This window comes from Nerophis ophidion, linkage group LG25 (assembly GCF_033978795.1).
Source record: "Nerophis ophidion isolate RoL-2023_Sa linkage group LG25, RoL_Noph_v1.0, whole genome shotgun sequence".
Classification (NCBI taxonomy): domain Eukaryota; kingdom Metazoa; phylum Chordata; class Actinopteri; order Syngnathiformes; family Syngnathidae; genus Nerophis; species Nerophis ophidion.
The window spans coordinates 6,572,021-6,582,567 of NC_084635.1; the positions used below are offsets into that span (position 1 = coordinate 6,572,021).

The 10,547-nt window shown below is 43.3% G+C and overlaps 1 protein-coding gene across 1 annotated transcript; it reads right to left on the reverse strand.

Moving 5' to 3' along the window:
* Positions 1-2,867: 2,867 nt before the first annotated feature.
* LOC133542883 (guanylyl cyclase-activating protein 2-like) lies at positions 2,868-7,259 on the reverse strand. The gene is made up of 2 exons (XM_061887117.1): positions 6,891-7,259; positions 2,868-4,790 (listed from the first exon to the last, which is right to left on the reverse strand). Exons 1-2 carry the CDS (start codon positions 7,089-7,091, stop codon positions 4,596-4,598), a joined length of 396 nt encoding a protein of 131 aa, XP_061743101.1. The 5' UTR covers positions 7,092-7,259; the 3' UTR covers positions 2,868-4,595.
* Positions 7,260-10,547: the final 3,288 nt, after the last annotated feature.

The following is a 10,547-nucleotide window of genomic DNA, read 5'->3' on the forward strand; positions in this document are numbered from 1 at the left end:
GCAGGTTCGATTCCCGCTTCCGCCATCCTAGTCCCTGCCGTTGTGTCCTTGGGCAAGACACTTTACCCACCTGCTCCCAGTGCCACCCACACTGGTTTAAATGTAACTTAGATATTGGGTTTCACTATGTAAAGCGCGTTGAGTCACTAGAGAAAAGCGCTATATAAATATAATTCACCTCACTGAAACAATTCAAAAATCCCTTATAAATATATTTATTGGATAATACTTCAACAAAATATGAATGTAAGTTCATAAACTGTGAAAAGAAATGCAGTGTTGACAGCTAGATTTTTGTGGGCATGTTCCGTAAATATTGATGTTAAAGATTTCTTTTTTTGTGAATTTTTTTTTAGAATTAAATTCATGAATCTAGACCAGGGGTAGGGAACCTATGGCTCCGGAGCCAGATGTGGCTCTTTTGATGACTGCATCTGGCTCTCAGATCAATCTTAGCTGACATTAATTAACAGGATAAGTACTTAATAATTAGTAATCGTAATGTTAAAAATAACGTTCAAAATATAAAACATTCTCATGTATTTTAATCCATCCATCCGTTTTCTACCGCACCTGTTCAAGAAGTCGCATTAATGGTAAGGAGTATTTTATTCATTATTGGTTAGCTTCAAGAATAACAATGCTATTAAAAAGAATGAGAGACTTATTATATTCTAAAAATGTTGGTCTTACTTAAAAATGTAGTTGTGTTCAGTGTTAAACAAAATATAATATGGCTCTCACGGAAATAAGTTCTAAAATATTTGGCTTTCATGGCTCTCTCAGCCAAAAAAAGGTTCCCGACCTCTGATCTACATGGATCTCCATTACAATCCCCAAAGAGGGCACTTCAAGTTGATGATTATCAATCAATCAATCAATGCCAGTGACAATGCTGACTATGAGAAACCTTGGAGAGGACCTCAAATGTGGGCAACCCCTCTAGGGGACCGAAAGCAATGGATGTCGAGCGGGTCTAACATGATACTGTGAAAGTTCAATCCATAGTGGCTCCAACACAGCCGCGAGAGTTCAGTTCAAAGCGAATCCAAGACAGCAACAAGAGTCCCGTCCACAGGAAACCATCTCAAGCGGAGGCGGATCAGCAGCGTAGAGATGTCCCCAACCGATACACAGGCGAGCGGTCCATCCTGGGTCTCGACTCTGGACAGCCAGTACTTCATCCATGGTCATCGGACCGGACCCCCTCCACAAGGGAGGGGGGGGGACATAGGAGAAAGAAAAGAAGCGGCAGATCAACTGGTCTAAAAAGGAGGTCTATTTAAAGGCTAAAGTATACAGATGAGTTTTAAGGTGAGACTTAAATGCTTCTACTGAGGTAGCATCTCGAACTGTTACCGGGAGGGCATTCCAGAGTACTGGAGCCCGAACGGAAAACGCTCTATAGCCCGCAGACTTTTTTACTTCTATGTGTAGAAATCTTTATTTATAATTGAATCACTTGTTTATTTTTCAACAAGTTTTTAGTTATTTTTACATCCTTTTGTCCAAATAGTTCAAAGAAAGACCACTACAAATGAGCAATATTTTACTTCTGTATCTGTCAATCAATCAATGTTTACTTATATAGCCCTAAATCACTAGTGTCTCAAAGGGCTGCACAAACCACTACGACATCCTCGGTAGGCCCACATAAGGGCGAGGAAAACTCATTTTGATTTCAATGCGGGATCGTTCCTCCAACGCAAACATAGACATTCTGTACAACAACGTAAAGGTAAGGTTCTTTAATAACAAAAACACCGGTGCAAAAACAGATGAAAAGAACAAAAGAAATGCGTTTGGAAACGCACAGAAGCTAATGCTAACATTAGCAAGGGATCAGGGAACCAGAAATCTAGAACAAAACCAAAGAAACAGTTGCTTACCGCAAACAAGGGACCAAGACCGACTGACGGGACAAGGCAGGTTTAAATAGGAAAGTAATGAAGAAAAACAGGTGTGCATCTGGAATTAATACGTTACCATGGTGACCAAACTAACTCACAAGGTACACAAACAACAAAGGGAGTCCAAACTAACAGAATATATCAATCAATCAATCAATGTTTACTTATATAGCCCTAAATCACTAGTGTCTCAAAGGGCTGCACAAACCACTACGACATCCTCGGTAGGCCCACATAAGGGCAAGGAAAACTCACACCCAGTGGGACATTTGTATACTCTAGCCTTTAAATAGACTCCCTTTTTAGACCAGTTGATCTGCCGTTGCTTTTCTTTTTCTTCTACGTCCCAGTCTCCCTTGTGGAGGCGGTCCGGTCCGATCCGGTGGCCATGTACTGCTCGCCTGTGTATCGGCTGGGGACATCTCTGCGCTGCTGATCCGCCTCCGCTTGGGATGGTTTCCTGCTGGCTCCGCTGTGAACGGGACTCTCGCTGCTGTGTTGGATCCGCTTTGGACTGGACTCTCGCGACTGTGTTGGATCCATTATGGATTGAACTTTCACAGTATCATGTTAGACCCGCTCGACATCCATTGCTTTCCTCCTCTCCAAGGTTCTCATAGTCATCATTGTCACCGACGTCCCACTGGGTGTGAGTTTTCCTTGCACTTATGTGGTCCTACCGAGGATGTCGTAGTGGTTTGTGCAGCCCTTTGAGACACTAGTGATTTAGGGCTATATAAGTAAACATTGATTGATTGACATCGGTGACAATGATGACTATGAGAACCTTGGAGAGGAGGAAAGCAATGGATGTCGAGCGGGTCTAACATAATACTGTGAAAGTTCAATCCATAATGGATCCAACACAGTCGCGAGAGTCCAGTCCAAAGCGGATCCAACACAGCAGCGAGAGTCCCGTTCACAGCAGAGCCAGCAGGAAACCATCCCAAGCGGAGGCGGATCAGCAGCGCAGAGATGTCCCCAGCCGATACACAGGCGAGCAGTACGTGGCCACCGGATCGAACTAAACATGATCCAGACCACGGATCATGACAGTATCTCTTTTTTTCCAACCAAAAATGCTTTGCTCTGATTAGTGGGTACTTGAATTAAAAAAAAATGTTCACAGGGGGTACATCACTGAAAAACGGTTGAGAACCACTGGACTAGAAGATGGAAGGGCACTCTACGGAAGGACGTTCACCCTGCAGCATCTTCAGTGAGCGGACAATAACACACCTTTTCAGTGTCTCTGCTTTTGTTGAATGACAACCATTCGTTAAATTAAGAATATTATGGCTGTTAGCGTATATGAGTTGTTGTTTTTTTTTGTTGTTGTTTTTTCTCCCTTGGCCTCAGTCTGCACCCCCACTCCAGGGCCTAGGCTAAGACCGATTTTTTAATTTTATTTTAATCTTCTATTTTTTTCTCCCCCCCCCTTGTTTACCTGTATGTCATCTTTTTTGTAAGGGGCGCTGGAAGCCGGCAGACCCGTCAGCGATCCTGTTCTGTCTCCCTGTAATGTTTGTCTGATCTTGAATGGGATTGTGCTTCCATCCATCCATTTTCTACCGCTTATTCCCTTTCGGGGTCGCGGGGGGTGCTGGCGCCTATCTCAGCTACAATCGGGCGGAAGGCGGGGTACACCCTGGACAAGTCGCCACCTCATCGCAGGGCCAACACAGATAGACAGACAACATTCACACTCACATTCACACACTAGGGACCATTTAGTGTTGCCATTGTGCTGAAAATTGTAATTTTCCTGAAGGAACTCTCCTGACGGAATAAATAAAGTACTATCTATCTATCTATAAATATCTATATATATTTTATAAGCCGCAGGGTTCAAAGCGTAGGAAAAAAAGTATTTTTTTGGTAAATTTGATTTGACCTTGCATTAGAAGAAAAGAGGCTTGTCACCTAACCCATCCATCCATTTCCTACCGCTTATTCCCTTTCGGGGTCGCGGGGGGTGCTGGCGCCTATCTCAGCTACAATCGGGCGGAAGGCGGGGTACACCCTGGACAAGTCGCCACCTCATCGCAGGGCCAACACAGATAGACAGACAACATTCACACTCACATTCACACACTAGGGACCATTTAGTGTTGCCATTGTGCTGAAAATTGTAATTTTCCTGAAGGAACTCTCATGACGGAATAAATAAAGTACTATCTATCTATCTATCTATAAATATCTACATATATTTTATAAGCCGCAGGGTTCAAAGCGTAGGAAAAAAAGTATTTTTTTGGTAAATTTGATATGACCTTGCATTAGAAGAAAAGAGGCTTGTCACCTAACCCATCCATCCATTTTCTACCGCTTATTAAGTTTCGGGGTCGCGGGGGGCGCTGGCGCCTATCTCAGCTACAGTCGGGCGGAAGGCGGGGTACACCCTGGACAAGTCGCCACCTCATCGCAGGGCCAACAGAGACAGACAACATTCACACACTAGGGACCATTTAGTGTTGCCAATCAACCTATCCCCAGGTGCATGTCTTTGGAAGTGGGAGGAAGCCGGAGTACCAGGAGAGAACCCACGCAGTCACGGGGAGAACATGCAAACTCCACACAGGAAGATCCCCAACCTGGATTTGAACCCAGGACTGCAGGACCTTCGTATTGTGAGGCAGACGCACTAACCCCTCTGCCACCGTGAAGTCCCTTGTCACCTAACCTTTATTTTGTAAATGGCAGAACCATAAAGCAGGAATATATTCTTACCCTGACAATCTTCCGCAGTTCACGCCTGTCTAGTCGACCATTGTCATCGCTGTCGAACACTTTGAACGACCACCTCAGCTTATCTTCAAGTCTTCCTCGCAGAACAAGATGAAGAGCGGCCACATATTCTATGAAGTCCATTGTGTTGTCCTGAACAACACAGAAGCCAACAAGGATCATAAAGATGCATACAAAATAATTGTTAGAGTTAAACATGACAGGTATTTCAATTAGGGGTGGGCGATATCGCAAATTTGGGTATCGATACCGATCCGATCCGATACCGGCCAGTATCGCCGATACCGATACCGGAAGTGTCGTCATCTGATGATAGGGGGGGGGGGGGGGGCTTTGAGGTATCGATACTTTTGGAAAACAAATTTGTACTTTTGCCTTTATTAATTGATTATGATAATAAGAGGGGGGGGGGGGGGGGGGGTTGCCCACATCTGAGGTCCTCTCCAAGGTTTCTCATAGTCAGCATTGTCACTGGCGTCCCACTGGATGTGAATTCTCCCTGCCCACTGGGTGTGAGTTTTCCTTGCCCTTTTGTGGGTTCTTCCGAGGGTGTTGTAGTCGTAATGATTTGTGCAGTGAAGTGAAGTGAATTATATTTATATAGCGCTTTTCTCTAGTGATTCAAAGCGCTTTACATAGTGACACCCAATATCTAAGTTACATTTAAACCAGTGTGGGTGGCACTGGGGGCAGTTGGGTAAAGTGTCTTGCCCAAGGACACAACGGCAGTGACTAGTTTGGCGGAAGCGGGAATCGAACCTGCAACCCTCTAATTGCTGACACGGCCGCTCTACCGACCGAGCTATACCGCCCGATTTGTGCAGTCCTTTGAGACATTTGTGATTTGGGGCTATATAAATGAACATTGATTGATTGATTGATTGATTGAATAATACAACACAGGACAACGATTAAAGTCAAAAAATAAAATATTTGATGCAAAAGTAATATCAATAGCAATAAAGTAATGCAAATAAGGTGCAAACAACTACTGAACCTGGCTTGTGGCCTCAAAACACACAAGCACTTAAGGTAAATAACAAAACTCTAGTTATTGAACAAAGTTGTGAACATGAACACAAAACAAAAGAACTGAGAAATTCAAATAAAAAAGTAATAATATCAATTACAATAAAGTAAGGAGTGCAAATACTTAGTCCGTTGTGGTGAAGAAGGAGCTGAGCCGGAAGGCAAAGCTCTCAATTTACCGGTCGATCTACGTTCCCATCCTCACCTATGGTCATGAGCTTTGGGTCATGACCCAAAGGATAAGATCACGGGTACAAGCGGCCCAAATGAGTTTCCAGGTCTCTCCCTTAGAGATAGGGTGAGAAGCTCTGTCATCCGGGAGGAACTCAAAGTAAAGCCGCTGCTCCTCCACATCGAGAGGAGCCAGATGAGGTGGTTCGGGCATCTGGTCAGGATGCCACCTGAACGCCTCCCTAGGGAGGGCACGTCCAACCGGTAGGAGGCCACGGGGAAGACCCAGGACACGTTGGGAAGACTATGTCTCCCGGCTGGCCTGGGAACGCCTCGGGATCCCCCGGGAAGAGCTAGACGAAGTGGCTGGGGAGAGGGAAGTCTGGGCTTCCCTGCTTAGGCTGCTGCCCCCGCGACCCGACCTCGGATAAGCGGAAGATGATGGATGGATGGATGGATAAGTAGTGCGAAAAAGGTGAAAACAAATACTGAACTTGGCTAGTCGCCTCACAACACACAAGAACTGAAGTAAGAAAGAAAACACTAGTTATTAAACAGTTGTAAAAATGAACATAAAACTAAAGAACTGAGAAATTCGTATCGTTATTTTTAGTGCAATAAAATACTTTACAGTTTACAACCAAGACATGAAGTCGCACTGGAAACGCACGTGTGTGTGTGTGTGTGTGTGTCGGAGTGAATTATACTGATGTGTGTGCGCCAACGCACCAAGCGTCATGTTAATTGTATTTGTTTTATTTTTATTTTGGCTTGAAGATGAATTTTTTAAGTGTTTTTAAATCTCGTTCGCGAGCCATCACTAGGGAGGAGGGTGGAGCGCTGAGCTCACTTTTTTTTTTTTTAAATCGGAGTGATTTGCTTAATTTGGTGAAGTATCGATACCATCACGCCGGTATCGATACGATACTGATACTCACCAGCCCGATACGCCCAGCCCTAATTTCAATACAGCTGAGTATTGTTTACTCTATCGTGAATTGTAACGGAAATTCAACCAGAGTCGCGTCTCACATGGTTCATGTCGAACGCCCGAAAGATGTTGTCCATGTACTGAGACTCCGGAGTACCGCTTTGAACTCCAAACATCCTCTTGAACTCATGCAGGTGCAAAGATCCACTCGGGCACTCGGTGATAAAAGACTTGTAGAGGTCCTGAATGCTGTTCAACTCAAGTTCCTCATTGGGTTCCTGCCTTTGCTGGGTTTGTCCCATGCCGAATGGAGTATTAGAAAAGAAAAAAGAAAAACCCTATAAATGATCGATATTCCTGTGACTAAGAGCTCAATAGCATCTTCATGGCGTCCGTCCTGGTTTGCAGGAACTGAGTGGAGTAAAAACTGAACCAGGGTGGCTTATTTCTGGCCATGGATTTTTTCGAGTTGATCTGTAATCCACAATACTAATCCCATCTTGACCTCTGCGTGACCACAGGAACTTGTGCTTCTTAAAGCAATACTAAAGGAGAAGACCACAGACGAGCACAGAGACAAGGACAAACATTGTTAGGTTGTGTGTGAAAGTCTCTCGTAGACTTTAGAACTAGATGCATTATTCGACAGATTTACCTAAAATGCCAATGGAGGTTGAAAAATACAAAGTGGTAATAGTAAATATTAGTAATAACTAAAGTCGGAGTTCTCAATCCTTATTTTACTACTAGCGACCACGCAGTTTATATATCAATGATGAAATATTAACATTGCAACACATGCCAATACGGCTGCTTTAGTTGACTAAATTACAATTTTGAATTTCGCGCGAAGTATCCTGTTGAAAACGTCGATATGATGACGTGTGCCCGTGACGTCTCGGGTTGTAGCGGACATTTTTTTCCAGCCCGATCCAAGCTATAAGTAGTCTGCTTTAATCTCATAATCACACAGTATTCTGGACGTCTGTGTTGCTGAATCTTTTGCAAATTTGTTCAATTAATAATGGAGACGTCAAAGAAGAAAGATGTAGGTGGGAAGCGGTGTATTGCGGCCGCCTTTAGCAACACAAACACAGTCTATGTTTCTTTGTTTACATTCCCGAAGGTGAAGCTTTACTATGGAACAGAGTGGTCAAGCAAACATGGATCCCGACCACATGTCAACCGGCAGGTTTCGGTGAGAAAATTGTGGTAATAAGTCAGCTCTTACCGGAGACATGAGCGGAGCTAGCGTCGTCCTTCCTTCAGCTGTCAAAGAGGCAGCTGCGTGGCTTCCCTCAGAGACACCGGCGGTCACCACACCCCTCCGACTTTCAGGTACCATTAAATCTCACTAAAACACTAGTAACATAATAAGCAGATAAGGGATTTTCCAGAATTATCCACAGAAAAGCACAGAGACAAGGACAAACATTGTTAGGTTGTGTGTGAAAGTCTCTCGTAGACTTTAGAACTAGATGCATTATTCGACAGATTTACCTAAAATGCCAATGGAGGTTGAAAAATACAAAGTGGTAATAGTAAATATTAGTAATAACTAAAGTCGGAGTTCTCAATCCTTATTTTACTACTAGCGACCACGCAGTCTGATAGTTTATATATCAATGACGAAATATTAACATTGCAACACATGCCAATACGGCCTTTTTAGTTGACTAAATTGCCATTTTAAATTTCGCGCCAAGTATCCTGTTGAAAACGTCGGTATGATGACGCGTGCCCGTGACGTCTCGGGTTGTAGCGGACATTTTTTTCCAGCCCAATCCAAGCTATAAGTAGTCTGCTTTAATCTCATAATTACACAGTATTCTGGACATCTGTGTTGCTGAATCTTTTGCAAATTTGTTCAATTGATAATGGAGACGTCAAAGAAGAAAGATGTAGGTGGGAAGCGGTGTATTGCGGCTGCCTTTAGCAACACAAACACAGTCTATGTTTCTTTGTTTACATTCCCGAAGGTGAAGCTTTACTATGGAACAGAGTGGTCAAGCAAAGATGGATCCCGACCACATGTCAACCGGCAGGTTTCGGTGAGAAAATTGTGGTAATAAGTCAGCTCTTACCGGAGACATGAGCGGAGCTAGCGTCGTCCTTCCTGCAGCTGTCAAAGAGGCAGCTGCGTGGCTTCCCTCAGAGACACTGGCGGTCACCACACCCCTCCGACTTTCAGGTACCATTAAATCTCACTAAAACACTAGTAACATAATAAGCAGATAAGGGATTTTCCAGAATTATCCACAGAAAAGCACAGAGACAAGGACAAACATTGTTAGGTTGTGTGTGAAAGTCTCTCGTAGACTTTAGAACTAGATGCATTATTCGACAGATTTACCTAAAAGGCCAATGGAGGTTGAAAAATACAAAGTGGTAATAGTAAATATTAGTAATAACTAAAGTCGGAGTTCTCAATCCTTATTTTACTACTAGCCACCACGCAGTCTGATAGTTTATATATCAATGATGAAATATTAACATTGCAACACATGCCAATACGGCGCTTTAGTTGACTAAATTGCCATTTTAATTCCGCGCGAAGTATCCTGTTGAAAACGTCGGTATGATGACGCGTGCCCGTGACGTCTCGGGTTGTAGCGGACATTTTTTTCCAGCCCGATCCAAGCTATAAGTAGTCTGCTTTAATCTCATAATCACACAGTATTCTGGACATCTGTGTTGCTGAATCTTTTGCAAATTTGTTCAATTAATAATGGAGACGTCAAAGAAGAAAGATGTAGGTGGGAAGCGGTGTATTGCGGCCGCCTTTAGCAACACAAACACAGTCTGTGTTTCTTTGTTTACATTCCCGAAGGTGAAGCTTTACTATGGAACAGAGCGGTTAAGCAAACATGGATCCCGACCACATGTCAACCGGCAGGTTTCGGTGAGAAAATTGTGGTAATAAGTCAGCTCTTACCGGAGACATGAGCGGAGCTAGCGTCGTCCTTCCTGCAGCTGTCAAAGAGGCTTCCGTCAGAGACACTGGCGGTCACCACACCCCTCCGACTTTCAGGTACCATTAAATCTCACTAAAACACTAGTAACATAATAAGCAGATAAGGGATGTTCCAGAATTATCCTAGTAAATGTGTCTAATAACATCTGAATCGCTCCCACTGCCCTTGCCTTTTTTTTTCTTTCTAGTCCTTCACTCTTCCTATCCTCATCCACGAATCTTTCATCCTCGCTCAAATTAATGGGGAAATTGTCACTTTCTCGGTCCGAATCGCTCTCGCTGCTGGTGGCCATCATTATAAACAATGTTCAGATGTGAGGAGCTCTACAACCCGTGACATCACGCGCACATCGTCTGCTACTTCCAGTACGCGACCAGAAGCTGCAAACTTTAACGTCGATGTTCTCTACTAAATCCTTTCAGCAAAAATATGGAAATATCGCGAAATGTTCAAGTATGACACATAGAATGGACCTGCTAGAAAATCTCATTTTAGTAGGCCTTTAACATCACATACAGATACATCACACAAATAAATCATCTGCTTTACAATACTAGAACATTCTAAATTAAATAATTATAAGTGTTATCGAAATATGTTAATGTTTGATTGAGTTAATTTCGATAAAACATTTTCAGTTTTATAATCAATTGTCACTGCATCAAAAACGGATGGGGTGTGAGGCCAAAAAAATCGGATCTTGATCGGACTGTTAAAATAAGGATTGAGAACTCCGACTTTAGTTATTACTAATATTTACTATTACCACTTTGTATTTTTCAA